Genomic DNA, 19,657 nt, shown 5'->3' on the forward strand with positions numbered 1-19,657 from the left:
TTTCATCAAATAGAAAATCACCCTGGTTTAGAACAACAAAGCTAAAAGATTGAAAAAGTAAAAAAAAGAATAGTATATTTTGAAGCAAGCTATATGATACCCTACATCGATATAAACTAATTTCCCAAAACATAGCTTGTTTTTGTTGTAAAGGTATACATACATACAAACATATGTATGTATATCATACATACATATGATAATCAAAATTGCAATTTTACAAAATTTTGAATCTGATATAAATCCTTTTTTTGATCGATCGATTTTCTATTGATCTGAATACCAAAATTTTAAAGGTATTTATACAAATTAAAGTGATTTGCAGCATGTGAGTTATTTCCAGTTATATATGTACATTGTACCAATATTTATATGCATGTTGTAGGGTATTATAAATGCGCAAAGCTTTGATATTAAGATAACATAAGACCTGTGTTGTATTTAGTTGGTTGTTTTACTTTTCTGTAGATTCAAATGACAGAGTATTCTACCACCATGGACTTGTGCGTTGCGTGTGTATGAGTAACTACAATACAACTACTTTACTACTTAAGTCCACACAAAGTAGTTACTTTTTTCTCGATTTATTAATTTCTAGGCGAAATCTACAAAATGTATCTTTTGTATGTTACTGTTTTTTCACTGTTTATATAAATGAAAATGGCTTTGGTCAACCAACCATTAGTTGTTCTATTACAGAATTTTTGCAAACTGTCGTCCGTTGCTTTCTCAAATTATATACAATATTTAAATATTGCACTAACTGGTCAGTAAGAAATATGTTTAAAACCAGGGAGATTTTTACTTACCTTAAGTGACTTATTCGTGAAACCGCACCCAGTTGTATAAATTTTGTTTTGTCATCAGAAATTGCGATATTATACATAGTTGTTGTTGTAGTTTATTTTATTTTACAGGGAGTACCGAAAGGGAGTGTTAGTTTAGATAAAACGATTATAAATTTTAATAGTTTATTTGAAAATTTAAACATACAAATTGATTAAATACGATACAAATTTCAAAAACAAAATATAAAATGGCTAATATGCATCTGGAAAACGATTTCAAATATTTTGACGGATTTGTGACCGACTGATATTAATCTAGTTGACTAAATCAAAAAAAAAAAAAATGTGCAATACTAAAAAAATTTATTTTATTAATTTTTTATAGAAATCTCTTAGAAACATTTAAAATTTTTGTTAAATAAAGAACCATTAAAATCATTATAAATTTGTGCAATTAATGTTAAAACAAAATACAAATACAGAAAAGAGTGCCAAAGCCGCGCAGTCAAATGAAATCCCATTAAATCAAATCATCAAAAATGTGTCGACGCCATGTATTTAATTTTTTATAGAGACACTTAAAAGACACTATTAAGTGCTTAAAAACTACGACGACAAGTTGTTAAATAAGCAAACATATCTACAACTTACAAATATTCAAACAGTGTTTTTCTTCATTAACTCTGGTGGACGTCTGTGGTGTTTATCAAATTAATTTTAATTGATAATTTTACAAATTGTATTAAAAATTAATTAAAATTTTTATTTAAAACTTTAAAAAGTTAAACACAAAAAACCCTTAAACTAAACGATAAATATTGCCGGAATTATTGTAATAAAAGTTTTCAAATCAAAGTCAATCAAACCTGCTGCTGTTGGAAACAATATAAAAAAAAGAAATTTTGTAATAAATCTTGCAAAATTGTAAATTTTCTGTGATTAATTGGGCAGTAAGTAGTGTTGGTAAGCCGTTACATTTTTGATTTTTTTAAAAAAATATTTTTTTAAAAAAATCGAAAATTTACGGTACAACATTCGAGAGAAGTTAACAAAATAGCGATTATTGTACGAGTCGAGTCTTCCAGTAGCAATGCACAGCAACAGGATGGTGTTTGTGCTGCTGCTGCCGCCGAAACAGCCGTTGCTGCAGTTGCTGGCTCAGCAACGATTTCCAAAACTTCAAAAAAATCTACGTCATCCAACTCTGTTACTGCAACGACGGCGGCAACTTCATCTTCATCGAAATCTTCAATATCAACAACTGCTACAACATGTGGAAATAGTCAAAAGCAACAAACAAGCAAATTTACAACAACAACAAAAACTGCAACAACATCATCATCAACAGCAGCAGCAGTACCCACAAAATCATTATCCAACGTCGTTAAAACAACAGCAGCAAGTGGTTCAAAAACCACCTCTAGCAGTGAACCCATGTCCTCATTATCAACAACTTCGTCAGCGTCCTCATCCTCATGCAACGCTGCAACAACAACAATTACATCGTCTTTGTTATCTTCGTATCCAGCATCAGCAGCCGCATCATCATCCTCATCACCAGCAACAATGGCAATTACATCAACAGTGCAAAAGGTGAGTTTTTTCTTTTCCTCGACAAAAATTGCCAACAAGGCCAACAGATATGCCGACAGACACTCAGAGATAACCTTTAACATCACGCTTCAATCATCATCGCTGGAATTTTGTTTTCTTTTTTCTCGCCGTCTAAAATTTCATGAGAAGCTTTAATATACAAACACATTTTTTTTTCTTAAAATAAATCCATTTCAAATGTAGGGCACAAGGAATGAAAATGTTTACTATTAAATTTGGAGATTTCACCAAAACTTTTGATCTTACGTTTAAAATGTTAATTTTTTAATAACAAAATTAACCATTTCATTCTATTTATAGGGTTCTGATAAGTTAGGAGCCATAGTTTTTCCTTCTACGCCCACTCAACAAATTTCAAATACAACTCCAAGTCCAACAACTCCTCGAAAATCATCCGATTATCCCCAACAGGCGACTAGTACAGCAGCACCTTCATCCGTGACAACGAGTTTAACGTCAAGTACCACAACACCTGCCTCCTCTAGTTCTGTTGCTGCTAGTAGCGCCAATTTAGTGCAAAAATCCGGTAATAATGAGCAAAATTCAGCTCCGCCCTCACCATTTCCCGGTCTACCGCCCACAAGTGTGGCTGGCGTTGCTCTCTCAACATCCACTGCATCAACGTCATCGATACCCCAGGGTGGCAGTACAACGACGGGACATTCGCATGCACCACATTTGCATCCACACGATGGTCGACCACCGTCTGCAGGAGGTAGCGGTGTTGCAGGAAGCTTATCGTCGAATAATAACAGTAATATGATGATGTCTTCGTTGCCACCACATGCAATGTTTGGACCAACACCGCCACCCGGACCACCAAATATTGGGGGCGAAAAACCGGCATTAGGTCCTCCCCATTCTTCTCATATACCGCCTGCATTTTCTTCTGCCAATCAGGTATTTTCTGTTTTATTAATTTTAGTACAATTATCAATATGTTATTTTTATTACAGCTTCCTAATGATCCTCGCAATGCTCTGACTTCTCCCTCGCCATCTGGTCCTTTACCGTCGCCGCATTCGCAACAACATCCTCATGCCTCTAGTGATAGCCCATTTGGGAACAAGCATTTGGCAGGTTCTCCATCTCCTGTAACTGGTAATCTCATGTCTCCTGCACCAATACCACCATCATCTCAATCGAATGCGTCGCCTTTGCAAGGCATGCATCAAAAGTCTGGGCATCCCTCTTCCCAAGGGACTGCAAACTCTCCAGCAAATATGCAGTTGCCACCCGGTGCTCAAATGCCCCCCTCGTCGACTGGTACGAATATAATGGCTGGTCCACCTGGAGGTTTTAGTGCCCCTGGATCGATAAATAGCAGACTCGGTCCTCCACCTCCAACGCATCCATTCCCTCCCTCCTCCCTGCAGCATTCCAGTGCAAATACGCAGCAACAGCATTCACTGATGTCGATGAAGCAAAATGAGGCCGAAAATCGAGAGAAAGGTTCCCATGGCATTGGTCATGGCGGTCCTGCAGCGCCCCCTCCCATGATGAATGGTTATCTGCCGCAATTTGCCAGTAGTGGTGCTGGGCAGCATCCGCAAAACAGTGGTGCCTCCAGGATCTCACCGCATCCAAATGCAATGTCATCCACAGCTACACCACCTGGACCGCAAGGTTTGCCGCCTCCCCATCACCAGCAGCAGCAGCAGCAACTACAACAGCAACAGTCTTCGTTGGCAGCAAGTAGTAAACCATCGTCATTACCTACAACATCATCTGCCTCCTTTCATGCTTCGTCGTTGGCTTCTTCGATGCCATCATCACATCCACCTTCAACAGCTGCTCCCCACTCCACTGTCACATCCATGGCAAAGTTCTCAACCATCTCAAGCAGTAGTAGTGGCATGCCCCCCATGCAAACTGCGCCAGGAATTTTTCCCGGAGGTCTACCGCCTGGCTTACCACCTGGTGTTGCACCACCTGGAATGATGCCGGGTGGCATGCCGCCAAATGGTATTTCACCAATGCTTTTGCATTCGTCGCCATATCGCCCGCCCTATCCGAATTATCCACTTTATGCTCCCTACAGTGGTTTGCCACACAGTCCATATTTGCCGCCTGCAGTGCCATCGCCAAGTGCCTCGCCACGTACAAGTCGAGAATCTCCCATGATGCAGCAAATGTCGAAACCTCCAAGTCTGCGGCCACCAACGCCAGTAAGTCAACCCTCAAGTTCGGGTCACACTCCAGGACCGGTGAGTAACAGTGGCAGTGGATCGAGTACGCCTACTAGTTCCACACCCACAACAGTGCCAACCCCAACTTCGGTAGCCTCATCATCAGCAAATCTAAGTCAGCATGGACTGCCGCCAACATCTTCAATGGCTCCCCATATTTTGCACCACCCACATCTTCCTTATCCTCAGTCGTTGCAGTTGCAGCCGCAGATTTTAGGTGGTCCCTTGCCACCATCGCACCACCAATCGGTTGGTGCAGGTTTAATACCACATCCATCGGTGTCGCACTCTGCCCACAGTATAGCCAATGTAACAACAACCACATCGGCGTCGACACCCCTCAGCGCTACGTTAAGCAGTGGAGCAAGCGGTCTGCCGCCCTCATCGCCTTTGACCAGGGATGGTACGCAATTGTTGGCACCACCTCATCCTCATTTGTTGGGACATCCACATTTGGCGCCTCCTCATATGCCACCATTGCCCCCTCACATGCTGCCACCTCATCCAGCTCTGCTGCGAGGAGCCTCGCCCACAACATCCATTAACAGCGGCAGCAGCAGTAGTCAACCACCACCATCCAGTATAGGAACGACTACACCAACATCTTCGTCATCTACATCTGTGATTCACAAAGGAATTTCACCACAAACTGAAAGTCCGCCAAAGGAGCGTAATGAGGGCAATGTTACTTATTTACCGCGCTCCTCAACTGCCAATACTCATTTAGGTGGCGGGCTCTCCTTAGCATCATCCGCACCACCACCATCGTCGTCGTCATCGCCATACGTAACAACGAGTGGAGCTCCGCCGCTGCCCATACCACATTCTGCTGCTTCGTTGGCAATTTCATCAAATGCCTCCTATAGTTCCACGGTTTCGTTGCCTACAACCACACACGCCTCAGGTGTTATGCCGATGATGACAACGCAATTGCATCAACCACCGCCGGGTAGTTTACAATACGGGCCAGGACCTAAAGGACCCTCAATGTGGCCACCAAGGTGAGTTAATTTAAAAATCTCAATTCGATGTGATTGATAATAAACTTATTTAATTTAAATGTTTAATCTTAAAGCTCATCGTCGTTGTCGATTCCACCACCTACGTCGGTGGCTACAACTCATTCCTCCTCTTCTATGGCTACACGACCAACACCGCCTCCTCCCACAAGCTCTGCAGGAGGATTGCCACCGCCTATTTCGGTTTCACCGCATACACCAACACTTCATTCCTCTTCTGGTATTCCACCACCCGGACTACCACCTGGCTCCACAGGATTTCATCCACAATATTTTGTGCCTCCCATGCCACCTCATCCTGCGGTATCTTCATCAATGTCGGTGCCAGTTAGTTCTATTATTAGTTCTCACTCTTCCACTCCAACGTCTGTTCCGTCTCCTGCAGTATCAAGTACCGCAAATAGCGCTCCAGTAACTACAACAACACAAAGTTCGGCGCCACACCCCTTTTCGGCTGAATCTCTCTTCCAACCAAGCAAAAGTAAGTTCTGTTTGATTTTATTTATTATTTTTACTAATTTCATAATAAACTTCATTTCTGCTAGATGATCAAGCGGATTTATTACGACGAGAGCTAGATAACCGGTTTCTAGACCGTAGTGGCTTGGCGGTGCCTCCTCCTACACAACCAAATACACATCAGCAGCAGCCACCAACCTCAACATCCGCTCCGCCACCAGGCGCCCCAATAGCTTCGCCTTCAGCCTCAACATCAGCGCCACCCGTTTCTACAGCTAGCGGAACAGGTCCCCCATCAGGTCCATCACCACATGCTCCAAGTGCTGCTGTTCCTTCTCCCTACTTAAGGCAAGAATTGCATCATCATCAACATCAGCACACTCATTTGCATCAGCATCAACAACTTTTGCCAACAGCCTTGGCGGCAGCACCTCCTCCAGCCCCGGCACCCCTCTTTCCCCCACCACTATTCAAAGACATTCCCAAGATTGCCGCCGTTGAATCACCTTTTTATCGTACGGGAATTGGTTTGCCCGGCTATACGGGTTATACGCCAGCTGGTCTCTTGCATCCTGGCTTGGGTGGCGCTACTCCGTTTATGCCTCCCAGCCATTTAACTTCATTTGCGCCAAAGGTATGTTTCATACAAAAAAAAAAAAAAAAAAACAAAAGTAAAATATCAATATTCTCCACTTTTAATAAGCTTTGCTGTCATTCCTAACATCATAATTTCTTTTTTGTTAAAATCCTTTTAAAACAATAAAAAACCATTGTTTCCTCCTCATTTTCATGTTCATTAAACCAAAAAAAAAACAAAAATTATACTCATCATCCTTGTAATTGTCATCAACACTATCCATCGCCATCCATCCACTTATCCACCTCCAACTCGAAAACTCATCCACCAAACTCCAGACGATACAACCATCGCCCTCCACAAATCCTCAACAACAACCTCAACCGCCTTTACCAACTAATATTGTAGATTCCTCTTCCAAATCCATTAAGTTTACGGTATGTGTTTCATTTTCCTCCATCATAAATTGAAAAGAGTTCTAGAAGTTTGTCAGCAAAGAGACAGGAATCTTTTCTTTCACTCATTCGACTTTTAAATTTTTCACAGCCTAAATACTAATAATTAATTATTAATTTAAATAAACAATTTAAATATTTTTCTATTCAAAATAATTGATTTGAATATTTGTTTTTATAGAAAACTGGACGATGGAATGCAATGCATGTTCGTATTGCGTGGGAAATTTACTATCATCAAAACAAACAAAATCCCGATAAATTGGCAGCGGCTGCAGCTAGTGGTTCGGCGAGTAGTGGTGGTACAACGCCAGGTGCACCGCCCAGCAGTAGTAGTAGCAGTGTTACACCAACAGCTACTGTATCTCAAACCAGTACAGCTTCTTCAAATCTAGGAGCAGGTCCTTCTCCCTCAGCTGTATCGGCAATGAGTATGAAAGCTTCTCCGGCATTATCGTTAAGTGCAGCAGCATCGCCACATCTATTGCATCGACCAGGTGAATTGCCACCAGGAACCGCTTATGCCACAGCACTACCTGGGCGTTCACCATTTGAAACTTCCCCGTTATCGGCCAGTTTCATTGGTGCACCACCTAGTCATATAGGTAAGTTTGTTAAATTAACCTTTTAACTATTTTTAAATATTTATTATCGTGAAAACTTTAGATATGTATATAATTTCTGTAATATGTAACATAATTTTTGTATTAAAGGTACTGCAGTTTCTCCGTTTGGCCGCTATGTGGGTCCTTTTGGTTTTGGTTTATCACCATTTGGTAGAGAAATACCCCTAGGCGGTGCTTTACATGATCCCTGGAGAACGTAAGTTTATTTAATAATTCCTTCCCATTGTCTATTTGCACTAACAAAACTCTGTGTTTGTGTTTCTAGAGCTGCTTTACAACGCACAGTGCCTTATCATCCGGCAGGAGCACCACCGGGATGGCCAATGAAACCAGACACAACGGCCTTGGATAATGCGCGCCGAGAGGCCGAAGAACGTGAACGAGAACGAGAAATGCGCGAAAGAGAACAGAGAGAGCGAGATAGACAAAGGCAACGCGAACGCGAAGAGCGAGAACGTAAGGAGAAAGAAGAAAAATTGAAGCGTGAACAACAGGAACGAGAAATGCGCGAAAGAGAACGTGAGCGCGAACGCAAAGAAAGGGAAAGAAGAGAAATGGAGCGTCGCGAAATGGAAAGAGAAAGAATGTTGCAACAACAGCGTATTAACGAGAGCAATAAATTGTCACAAGCGGCGGCAGCAGCTGCTGCTATGAATTCGGCTCGAGAGCGATCTCCCCATCGCAGTGTAACAGATATGCAGGGAGGCCCAGGTGGTCCAGGCGGAGAGATGCGAATTAAAGAAGAAATGCCACGAACAAAAGAAGAGCAAGATGCCATGATGATGAGAGCTTCGGCAGCAGCAGCTGCTGCTGATCCTCGCTATCAACATCAGCTAGCTCAGGCCCAAGCCAATGCAGCGGCTGCAGCTCATCATGCTTCGTTTATGGCCAGTCGTCACGGTCCTCATGGGGTACCTCCTCCCCCACACTTGGCTCGACAAATGATGCCTCCCAGTCTGGGAGGTCCGCCACTATCACACTTTGGTCCAGCCGGGCCACCAGGCTGGCCTATGGATCCATATCGTGATCCTTACGGAATGAGTGCTCTGCGTTACAATCCTCTAATGGAGGTGGCGTTGCGACACGAGGAAGAACGACATAAAGCCGCAATGAGTATGTATGCAGTGCAGTCAGCCGCTCATTTAAGAGGCAAAGAACCATCACCCATACCGCCACCATCAGGAGTAGTCGGACCATTAGGACCGCCACCACCTCCACATCATCGTATGCAACCTGTACCAATGGGACAACCGCAACAGGGACCACCACCTACGTTAGGAGGTAAGCCACCCACTATGGGTGGCATGCCACACCCCATGGTTGTAGATCCAATGTTGGCGCCTAAAAAAGAAGAACCGGGTGGCCCACCCCCGGGTGTAATGACTATGGCACCCCCACAACCCGCACCCCAAAGTGCCCAACCCGGCCGATGATAAACTAAAGAGCTTTCAAGGTTTAACTTCATTTAATAACAATTTTCCAAATTAAATGATAAACACTAAAGTTAGAGATATCAAAAGAAAAAATAAAAAAAAAAACTGAAATATATTATAAATAAATCGGAAAAGAGACCAAGTAATCTTTAAAAGAAACATATTGTATTATAAAATAACAAAAACAAAAACACAATTATTCCCTTACTTCCCTTACTAAAATAAAAAAACAACAACTGTGTATAATTTTATTTTTTCAACAACTTTTTTAATTATTTAACTAAAAAAATATTTTTTTAGAATGAAAAATGAGAAAAAAATGTAAAAATCGTAAAATATTATAAAAATTATCATAAAAAAAACAATTTTCCTCCCCCACTCCCTGCTTCATTCTCTTCCTCTCTTATCTACCTAACCCTCTCCAAAAACATCCTTTTGTAAAAAAAGAACTTTTAAATTCCAAATTGAAAAATTGATTTACAAAATAAAATTAAAAGCAAAAACAAAACAAAAAATCTAACAAAGTATATAAAACTTGTATGCAATATTATATACTACAACTAGTAACAAAAAGAAAAGTAAATAAATAAAAAAATAATAATAAGAAACTACCAATTATTGGTCTGGTATAATAATAATAAATACAAAAATATATTAAATATAAAAATATTTTATTATGTTTTCTTTTTTATTATTAATAATATTATTTTTTAGTAAATAGGACGCTTCATACTTAGAGCATTTGTATTATTTGTATAGTTTTTTCTATTATTAATATTATTTATAATTATTGTACTAAATGTTGTTCTTATAAAATGATTATGATTTTTTTCTTATAAATATAAATAAAAACAAACAAAAAAATCAAATGATGTTAACAAATTTGCTAAAAAAAAAAAAGAAAAGAAAATTTATACTGTTATATAATATACATAGTAGACAAGTAAAGTAAAAAACAACAACAAAAACAATTTTTAGTAGTTTTTTTATTATTACTATTAATAATATTGATATATATAGAAATATCCTCCACCCCCTCCTCCCCAACCCAACTCCTAACACAACAACAATATAAAGCAGTAAACAAAATTAAACTTAAAAAATATAAATAAAACAAAATATATATACATACATATAAATAAATATAACTGATTATCAATTATAATTATACATTATATGCATATATATTAAAAAAAAAAATAAAACAAAACAAATACAACAAAAATATTTCTAAATAAAAAAAATGAAAAGAAAAATATAAAACAAATTAACATTATTAAGAAGTAAAATAAATAAATAAATAAAAATGAAAAAATAACAAAAAATCATATATTATAAATTATAATTATAAACAAATTATATACATTAAGTAGCTTTACGATTATTTATAAACAACAACAAAAAACAAAAGATTCAAAAAATATACAATTATTAAAAACAAAAAAACAAATCGATTATGCATAAAAATCTTAACATTTTTAGGCATATTTATATTTCTGTAATTTAATTGTAAAATTTCAACAAACAACAAAATAATGAATGATCGCTAATACAACAACACAACAGATCAAAACAAACAAACACACATCCACATAAACACACACATTCATAGCAACACAAACAAACAAGAAACTTAAGAAAACAACCAACTTAAAACAAGGAAAAAACTAAATATAATTTAATAATAAAAAACAATTAAAATGAGAATATATAGAAAATTTGAAAGAAAAATATATATATATATTAGAGCTGTTAATGCCGATTTAGTCTCAAAGGATTTCAGGCGAAGTTACCATAAAAAGGGTAAGTTAAATAAGGTTTTTAAAGTTGGTGTACATGATGTGTGTGTGATTTGGAAAAATTCAATTATCTCGATATCAAATTATAGTAACCCATTTTAGATGGTCCAATATATTCTTAATTATTTTGTAAAAAGTTAAAATTGATCGATTTCAAAGAATAAGCTTTAAGTTTTGTTTCAAATTTTATGAAATCATCATGAAAATTATAAGAACTTACAGGGACAGACGGACTACGATTAAACGATTTAGAAAATGTTTCAAGGCGGAATAAACATTTACATAAAACCTCCCTACTATGGAGGTAGAGGTAATAAAAAAGTATTCGTAAACCCTAAAGTAAATAGACAGTTAAATAACTTTCAAATAAATTAAAACAAAAAACAAAAAATTTTAAACTAAATCATTAAAAAATAGCTACGTTATTCATTGATAACTCTTTTTAAACATCAGAAACCCATAAAATGAGCAAAACTATTGGAGAGGTAAAATAATAAATTTCTAAAAGAAAATTATTAATAAATAATTAAAATGTTAAAAAGACCCCACCGCAGCCTACATCAACTATGAAATCGTTATTGGGACGTTTATTTTGGCCTGTGATTCTTGGAACCATTTTAGGTGATTTCTTAAGTCTATGTCATTTATTACCAACACATTCGCAACATTTATACCGGCCCTACATGTTGTCGGTAGCTCAGTTTAAAGTTTTTCGTAATAAAAATTAAAGCTGCTGTAGATAAAATAAAACATATATATATATATATTTGTAATTGAATTGTTTCATATAATAAACGAATAATAAATTATACACAAATGTTTTAACTAGTAGGTATATCCTTCAGTTTTGCTTCAGCAACTTAAAGATTGCTGCTGATTATTTAAAACTTGTCTGACATTAATATTAATACGTGAGTCGTGTAGATAATTTTTAAAGGGCAGCCAATGTAATTCGTTGCTCACTTGTTCATACACCAAGGGATCCATGGACCATGCTAAAGCTGTTTCCATTTCATTGTTATTCCAAAAGGTTATATCAGTGCGCAATTTTTTGGCGGGTTGTAAAGTGTCTATTTTTATTTCTTGGTTTTGTGACGTTGGTGTTGGCATTTGAATGTTCCACGTTTCCTGCCGAGCTTTCATAACTCGCGGTACGGCATGATAACACAGGCGAGATTGCTGTGACATGACCAGCACATCACCACTTTCTAAAAATAAAGCAGAGGGTTTTTCTTCTCGCGTTTTGCCTCCAATAAGGAATATAGCGGTTTGTCCAAAACTGTAAATACAGAAGAAACTTGTTCAATAAATGCTATTGTATTACCAGTATAAAACCAACCTGAATGAAAATAAAGGAGCTTCTAAATTCTGTTCCGAATGATCTGTATGACCGGCCAAGGTAGTACCAATAGGATAATAGTTAACTATAGCAGCCTGTGCCTTATAATTGTCGTAGCCCAAAACATTGGCAAAGAAATTTGTCATACGTGCTAAATCTTCAGGGAATTCTGTATGCAATTCCTCGCTATAGACCTTAGTGTCCCAATTATGATGATAACCAAGAGTAGTCCAGCGCATGGATATTTTCATACGCCTCGCTTCGTCCTTATCATCGCACTGTTGCAAAGAAGACCACCAATCGTCCAAAACTGTTTTATTGAAAAGTCGTTCATTTAAATTTACTCTATTGGGATATTTTGGATAATCTTTTAGACTCCTAGCCATCCAATAGCGTTGACCATGCGCGGTGAATGCATCACGTATAACAATTAATCCCGGATGCTCTACAAGCCTAAACAAACGCCATTTGTGTACCGGATTCATGCCTAGTGGTAAGCCCAAGTGGGCATAATCGTCTTTCAACTGCAAATCCTCTATCTGCCGCATAAAAATTATATAAATTGTTTATTTTCAAAAAAACATATTCAAGAAGTAATTTACCTTTGTGTGGTTGGAATCATTATTAAAATCGATAACATCTTTAAAATCCGGCACGGGCCATTTTGATTTATAGTATTTAAAACTTTCCTTAAACATTATGTTATTTTTTATCTAATTTTTAGATAAAATAAAACATTGAAATAAATTTTTGAAACGAGGATATACAAAACTAAATGTAAATAAATAAAAAGAAATGTCGTACTTAGAGTACTGCGCCGACAAATATTAACGGCGGCGGCGACTGATACTAAATATGTCGGCGGCGGCTTAAAATCGACTGTAAGCCGGCTAAGTTTTCAACTACGTTTAGTTTTTAATTTTTCAACGATTTTAAATAAAAACAGAATACGAGAGATCAGAAAGTAGGATTTTAGAAGCAAATATATTGTTTATAACAACAAAACAGAGCAAACTCAAAAGTTGTATGAGAAATTATGCAGGGATAAATAAAAAATTCTTAAAAATTAAAAACAAATCCTTTACTAGGATCTGCCGATATTTAACCCTATTCCATATAAAACATCTTGCAGAAAATCAGTTTCTAAAAAATTTTGCATTAAGAAAATGATCAATAACGTAAAAACAAAGATATTTTATTTGTTTATTTATTTCCAGATATACAATTTGTTACATATGGGAGATTCCACGCAAATTATTGCAATTTCGCCAATTATACCGAACGTTAATTATACCCTACACCACTTTAGTGGGGAGGGTATATTGGGTTTGTGCTGATGTTTGTAACGCACAATAATATTGGTCCTATACCCACCTTAAAGTATACCAATCGGCTTAGAATCATTTTCTGAGTCGATTTAGCTATGTCCGTCCGTCTGTCCGTCCATGTAAACCTTGTAATCAAACTACAGGTTGCAATTTTGAAGATAATTCAATTAAATTTGGCACATGATCTTCTATGGTACCGGAGACAAAGCCTATTAGAAATGGTTAATATCGGTCCATTATTTCACCTAGCCCCCATACAACTGAACACTTGAATAGGGCTTGTAAACCTTGTAATCAAACTACAGGTCGAAATTTTGAAGATAATTTCACCTAGCCCCCCACCCGACGAATAGGGCTTTTAAATTCATAATTATGTTTAATATACTCGTATCTCAACAAAAAACTGCAAAACCAAGTGCTATACTAGCCTTGATGACTCTCATGAATTGTATAATTATAGGGTCTCATTTGACCATAGCACCTATACAAAGCCCCCTTCAAAAATTTGACTTAAATGTCCACAATTTTATTCAACAATAAATGGCTTAAGTATATCTGAGACAAGGTACAATTCAACTACAATGCTTTATTATGAAAACAAAATCACATTTCATTTTTGTAACAGGTGTAGGGTATTATATGGTCGGCCTGGCCCGATTATAATTTCTTACTTGTTAAGATTTTAATTTTATAACTTTTATGTTTTTAGGTTCATTATAAAAGAAAATCCAAATATTACAAGTTGAAGAACGAAAAAGTACCAAAAAGTCCACTTTTATAGATTCTCAAGTGCTTAATTACATGTTTCTAAGTTCTAAGTCAAAGAAGTACCAGTTGCAACATCGTATTGGGAGCCCGTTATTATGTATTCATATGTATAAGTTAATAAACCAAAAACAATGTTTCAAAAATGAGTATGCTCAGTGGAAACACCTCGAAGAGGTTTACGCAAATCTGGTAGATTTGAAGCCAATGGAAACATAGCATAACTCAATAAGAGCCAAAATCAGATTAGTTAATCTAAAAATTAATTTAAACCTAATGTTAATCCCCTTTGATGTTTTTGAGTACGATGTTGAATATTAGTGTTTATAAGTGAATTGTGATTCAATGCAAGTTTTCAAAAGTACGCGAACGGAATACAGTAAAAAATTGTACAATTGTCATTTTGAGCGAATGTAGTGAATTTGGGCAAAACTAGTTGAAATCATATATATTTGTCATTCATTTTCCAAATCATTAATCTACTAGATTTGATTTAAAACTTGTCGAAATCTAGTTTTTCAAAAACGAGTAAGGTCAGTGGAAACACATTGAAATGGTTTAAGCAAATCTAGTAAATTTTAAGCCAGAGGAAATATAGCATAAGGCTAGGAATTTGCAATGTATATCATATAAGGCCTTAAATGTATATAACACCTAAATCAAATCAGAGTAAAAAAACAATTCAGAAACAAATGTCTAATTGTGCTACACCTAGTTAAAAAAGCAGCAGTTTATAGTCAGTAAGTTATGCTTAATAATGTTTATATAAATATGTATTTTATTTTTTTACCAAAACTAAAACAATTATTCGATTATTTGAAAAAGTCAAAATTAGTTTTTATTACCTTAATGGTTTGTTTCATAATTTAAAATATATATGTATGTTTTCTTTACTCCCTTTCTAAAGTATACATGGCAATACTGGCCATTTGTAATGAATGGAAAAGCAAAACAGAAAAGAAGAAAAACTAAATGTCAATTCAACGCGTGCTGTTTTATTAATTTGTCTTAGAAAAATAGGATAAATAATTTGCTAAAAATTTATCAAAAATATTATTCACAAAAATAAAAGTAAATTTCGAAATAACATGTCTACAAGCCGAGATTACGCAGAACTGCGAAATGATGAAAAATTTATAAAATGTGTGGAAAATTTCGACAATTCCATGGATAAAATTGAAGCTTCCATACTGACGGCCGTGGGTTTAAAAGATTTTGAAGAATTATCTACAGAGGAAAAAGTTAAATTGGACAACTATTTGGCTTATTCCATTAATTCATTGTATTGGATGTATGTTAAGCTACAAGGACAAGATCCGAATGAGGTAAGTTGAGAAAATTTCAAAAGCAAATTCGGGATTTAATTGTTATGGAGTTTGTAGTCAGATCTTAGATTTAGTTACTGTTTTATGTTAAAATTTGAGTGGCATTTCAACAATGTCAACACACATACCTATCCTTGAAAAGTAGATAAAACTATAATTCGTGAAAAATTGTTCTGTGTCTTTGGAGTAGTGCTATGTTAGAGCTAATTCAATTCGAAATCAATTCTTAACAAATTACATTCGATCGTAGTCTGTGTCGTAATATAACAATAAAATGGTTGTATCATGGACTGTGTGAGATTTTATAATTTATTATTGAAAGTAAAATATAATAAAAAATTATTCTCATTTCTGGTAAAATCAAATAGGTATCATTCTAAAATCCAATTTGTAATCAAATTTTGTAATGTAATTATGCCAGTCTTCTAGTAAATGAGTGATATGTACCATATAAAAAGCAATCCTGTCATATTGTAATACATAGCTTTAATTTATATTTTTTCTAATTTTCAATTTTAGCACGGAATCAAAAATGAACTGTCCCGAGTGAGACAAACAATTTTACGCGACAAACAAATCTATGAACGGAATACCATTAGACCTGTTTTAGATAAAGCTGCTGCTGGACGTTTCATAAAACATGGTATACACACACGTTTTGATAAAGATGAAGAAAGAATACAAAACGACAACTAAAAATTAATTACATACATATAAAAAGATTTAAGTGTTTTAAGTAAGAACTTTTTATAACAAGATATAATTAATAAGTGATAATTAAGAAAAATATTTTAAGAAAAATGAACTCATCAAGATTACTACCACATAGGTATTTTTTTTTGAAAATTCAGCAGACTATATTTTTTGGCATATCAAAATGTTTTAAGGTAATAAAAATAGCAATCCGGAACTAAGAAACAAGGGAAAAAATTATACATTCTTACTCAGGATAAAAAACTTGCTATTGTTATTAACAAGTACATAATATGTATTATATATTATATTCGTGAATAAATTAAAACACATTGTCATCACTGATTTTCGTTAAGTTTTCTTTTAACAGAGATGCCAAGCTTATTTATTTAAAAAGCTTTTCTAGTAAAAATACATACATACAAAAATATATATTTTTTTTTGCAAAAACTTGTTTTTATTTTTGCAAATACATAAATACCATATAATAGATATAGAAACGTATGTTTAGGACATTTAAAATGACCTTTATTAACAACAGACACACCCACTTTTCGTTAAATATGTAACTAATGAGATACAGCTGATGATTATGTTAAATAACAATAATTTTCTATATGTAAAATATTTAAATAATTCTGTATAGGTAATAAGAATAACTAACATCCACACTTTCATTTTCAAATGACAACATGCGCGTACTGCAAATGTGTACATATTTATGGACGTGTGTATTTGTTGTATAAGAAAATTAAAAACAAACATTTTTAATACACTTCCGTATGTACTAGGTATAATATTTTTTCCTATTTGCTTAATGTCGTTGACTGTTTTTAAAAATAGAATGATGCAAAGTATAGGGGAGAAAATGAAATTGTAATTTAAGTGTAGTTAATCGAAATACCCCATACATTGTTGTCTTCAGTAGGGGGCAGGGAAATCTTGTTTTTTTTTTTCAAAATATCTATAGAAAGTGAAACGTGTCGCCTACCATGAACTATGCGAATACATACAAAATCATGTGCGTCCTACCCCTGGACCATAAATACTACTTTTTTAAACCAATCAATAAATGTTTATTTGTTTTGGTAAACAAGTTTTATGACAAATACAAGTGACCTTTTGTCTTTGGAACGCAATTTCATGATAAACAATATTCCTACATCACTGAAAACAACAAATAACAAAACTAATGATAACAAATTAAAATTTCCACAAAATGGTGGTAAAGCCGGCAAAATTCATTATAGAATAATACACAGTAGAAAAAAAACATGTTTTTTGTTTGTTTTTGCCATTTGAATTTTTATTTAAATTACAACAACAATATGAACAAAGCTAATTAACGGCACATTTAGCCAAAAATGTTATGAAATATATAAATAAATGCATTAAAAACAATTACACAAACACATTCAAATAACAAAATGATGCAATTTCTCTGTAAAAAGCTCGCTCTTTTGCCCTTAATTGCATTTTCTCTTTTTTAGTTTTATTCGTGTGTGTATGTGTATTTGTGTAGAATTTTCCTGAACAATTGAAATTATATAAGTTTGATGTAAAAAAAAAAAAATTAAACAAAAGAATGTAATTTTGTTTTAATGTTTTAAATAACATTTATTTTGGTTTTTTAATCAACTTTAATAAGTGTGAGTAATAACTACTAATTATAATTTATAATAATTATTGAATACAGTATTGAGAATTTAGATTATTTCATGATGTTATTGTTAATCAGGAGGTGGTTTGTTGTTGTTGAGGAGTTTAAGCCATACTTGGGTTATGACCAGCAAACTTGAAATGTCTTATTCTTTCAATTGTATAAAGTAAATGCTCAGGCTCCTGTATGATGTGCGTCTTCTTCCTGTTCTGTTCTCTACGCTTCTCTTTAAGATAAATAATTTTGGCGTGTATTTCTAAAATGTTACTGTAGTGTTCTTATGATTTAGACGAATTTAGTATGTACGTTCTCCCCCTCTGATGGTAATAATTTAGTCCTTGCTTTGCATGTATTTGATCAAGTCGATGACACGGTTGGAGTAACCGAATTCGTTGTCGTACCAGGAGATCAACTTGACGAATTGATCGTTGAGGGAAATGCCAGCCTTAGCATCGAAGACTGAGGAGTGGGTGTCACTGACGAAGTCGGTGGAGACGACTTCTTCATCGGTGTAGCCCAAGATGCCCTTCATGGCACCGTTGGAAGCTTCCAAAACCTTGGCCTTGATGGCGTCGTAGCTGGCGGGCTTGCCAAGACGGACAGTCAAATCAACAACAGATACGTTGGGGGTGGGGACACGGAAAGCCATACCAGTGAGTTTGCCGTTCAAGGCAGGGATAACTTTGCCGACAGCCTTGGCGGCACCAGTGGAGGCAGGAATGATGTTTTGGGCAGCACCACGGCCATCACGCCACAATTTGCCAGAGGGACCGTCAACGGTCTTTTGGGTGGCAGTGGTGGCATGGACAGTGGTCATGAGACCTTCAACGATTTCCCAGTTGTCGTTGATAACCTTGGCCAAGGGAGCCAAGCAGTTGGTGGTGCAGGAGGCGTTGGAGACGACCTTCATGTCGGGGGAGTAGGCATCCAAGTTGACACCGCATACGAACATGGGGGCATCGGCAGATGGAGCAGAGATGACGACCTTCTTGGCACCACCCTTGAAGTGAGCGGAGGCCTTGTCGATGGTGGTGAAGACACCAGTGGATTCGACAACGTATTCAGCACCAGCGCTAGCCCAGTTGATGTTAGCGGGGTCGCGTTCGCTGAAAACGGTGATCTTTTGGCCGTTGACAACCAATTTGCCATCTTCGGCAGTTACGGTGCCCTTGAAACGACCGTGGGTCGAATCGAATTTGAACAAGTAAACCATGTAGTTGACATCGATGAAGGGATCGTTGACAGCAACAACGGAGGCACCCTTGTCGATGGCGGCACGCAAAACCAAACGGCCAATGCGACCGAAACCGTTAATACCGATCTTAGACATGTTTGTTTTTTCTAATTTACTTTATCAAACTGGAGAAAAAAGTATTTAAACACTTGGTTTTTTTCTTTTCCAAACAACCGGACCGTACAGCTCGCTAGCAAGGAATAAACTGTGCAGTTTTTCTTTGCTCTACTTGAATTGCCAGTTTCTCTGCTGTTTGCTTTTTATTTTGTTTGGGGGGGTGATTCTTTTCAATGTCAGTTGAAGGACGTTTATTTGCAATTGAAAAAAAGCACAATATGCTGGAATTTCTTTTGC

At 36.1% G+C, this 19,657-nt stretch overlaps 5 protein-coding genes across 8 annotated transcripts in view; 3 read left to right on the forward strand and 2 right to left on the reverse strand.

Moving 5' to 3' along the window:
- Window positions 1–10,096, forward strand: part of LOC119610803 (mucin-12) — a 48,353-nt gene extending 38,257 nt beyond the window's left edge. For 3 of the 4 annotated variants that reach the window (XM_037966165.1, XM_037966164.1, XM_037966166.1), the window contains 8 exons: window positions 2,703–3,302; window positions 3,359–5,592; window positions 5,667–6,091; window positions 6,156–6,703; window positions 6,985–7,083; window positions 7,283–7,706; window positions 7,815–7,923; window positions 7,993–10,096. In XM_037966165.1, coding sequence (XP_037822093.1) covers window positions 2,703–3,302; window positions 3,359–5,592; window positions 5,667–6,091; window positions 6,156–6,703; window positions 6,985–7,083; window positions 7,283–7,706; window positions 7,815–7,923; window positions 7,993–9,160 — 5,607 coding nt within the window. In that variant the 3' untranslated portion in view covers window positions 9,161–10,096. The remainder of the gene's footprint in view (window positions 1–2,702; window positions 3,303–3,358; window positions 5,593–5,666; window positions 6,092–6,155; window positions 6,704–6,984; window positions 7,084–7,282; window positions 7,707–7,814; window positions 7,924–7,992) is intronic. The other variant, XM_037966167.1, reaches the window with a different exon arrangement.
- A 1,207-nt stretch (window positions 10,097–11,303) lies between these two features.
- Window positions 11,304–11,725, forward strand: LOC119610805. Its single transcript, XM_037966170.1, has 2 exons — window positions 11,304–11,444; window positions 11,502–11,725. Exons 1-2 carry the CDS (start codon window positions 11,424–11,426, stop codon window positions 11,685–11,687), a joined length of 207 nt encoding a protein of 68 aa, XP_037822098.1. The 5' UTR covers window positions 11,304–11,423; the 3' UTR covers window positions 11,688–11,725.
- On the reverse strand, window positions 11,694–13,114 carry LOC119610804 (nucleic acid dioxygenase ALKBH1). The gene is made up of 3 exons (XM_037966169.1): window positions 12,901–13,114; window positions 12,299–12,837; window positions 11,694–12,238 (listed from the first exon to the last, which is right to left on the reverse strand). The coding sequence occupies exons 1-3, from the start codon at window positions 12,994–12,996 to the stop codon at window positions 11,812–11,814; spliced, it is 1,062 nt and encodes a 353-aa protein (XP_037822097.1). The 5' UTR covers window positions 12,997–13,114; the 3' UTR covers window positions 11,694–11,811.
- A 2,229-nt stretch (window positions 13,115–15,343) lies between these two features.
- On the forward strand, window positions 15,344–16,521 carry LOC119610807 (nuclear nucleic acid-binding protein C1D). Its single transcript, XM_037966173.1, has 2 exons — window positions 15,344–15,716; window positions 16,236–16,521. Exons 1-2 carry the CDS (start codon window positions 15,480–15,482, stop codon window positions 16,410–16,412), a joined length of 414 nt encoding a protein of 137 aa, XP_037822101.1. The 5' UTR covers window positions 15,344–15,479; the 3' UTR covers window positions 16,413–16,521.
- A 1,172-nt stretch (window positions 16,522–17,693) lies between these two features.
- Window positions 17,694–19,560, reverse strand: LOC119610806 (glyceraldehyde-3-phosphate dehydrogenase 2). The gene has a single exon (XM_037966171.1). It carries the CDS (start codon window positions 19,397–19,399, stop codon window positions 18,401–18,403), a length of 999 nt encoding a protein of 332 aa, XP_037822099.1. The 5' UTR covers window positions 19,400–19,560; the 3' UTR covers window positions 17,694–18,400.
- Between the last annotated feature and the right edge of the window lie 97 nt (window positions 19,561–19,657).

This window comes from Lucilia sericata, unplaced genomic scaffold (assembly GCF_015586225.1).
Source record: "Lucilia sericata isolate MDLA Ls3-8-SP2 unplaced genomic scaffold, ASM1558622v1 Contig001280F_arrow, whole genome shotgun sequence".
NCBI lineage: Eukaryota > Metazoa > Arthropoda > Insecta > Diptera > Calliphoridae > Lucilia > Lucilia sericata.

Bases quoted from the DNA above. Each gene is read 5' to 3' on its own strand.
- LOC119610805 (XM_037966170.1), top strand. From the start codon at position 11,424: ATGAGCAAAACTATTGGAGAG. The intron at 11,445-11,501 runs GTAAAATAATAA...AATGTTAAAAAG, and splicing joins TGAGCAAAACTATTGGAGAG to ACCCCACCGCAGCCTACATC.
- LOC119610806 (XM_037966171.1), bottom strand. From the start codon at position 19,399: ATGTCTAAGATCGGTATTAACGGTTTCGGTCGCATTGGCCGTTTGGTT.
- LOC119610807 (XM_037966173.1), top strand. From the start codon at position 15,480: ATGTCTACAAGCCGAGATTACGCAGAACTGCGAAATGATGAAAAATTT. The intron at 15,717-16,235 runs GTAAGTTGAGAA...TTTCAATTTTAG, and splicing joins AAGGACAAGATCCGAATGAG to CACGGAATCAAAAATGAACT.
- LOC119610804 (XM_037966169.1), bottom strand. From the start codon at position 12,996: ATGTTTAAGGAAAGTTTTAAATACTATAAATCAAAATGGCCCGTGCCG. The intron at 12,838-12,900 runs GTAAATTACTTC...TTTATGCGGCAG, and splicing joins ATGATTCCAACCACACAAAG to ATAGAGGATTTGCAGTTGAA. The intron at 12,239-12,298 runs GTTGGTTTTATA...CTGTATTTACAG, and splicing joins GCTCCTTTATTTTCATTCAG to TTTTGGACAAACCGCTATAT.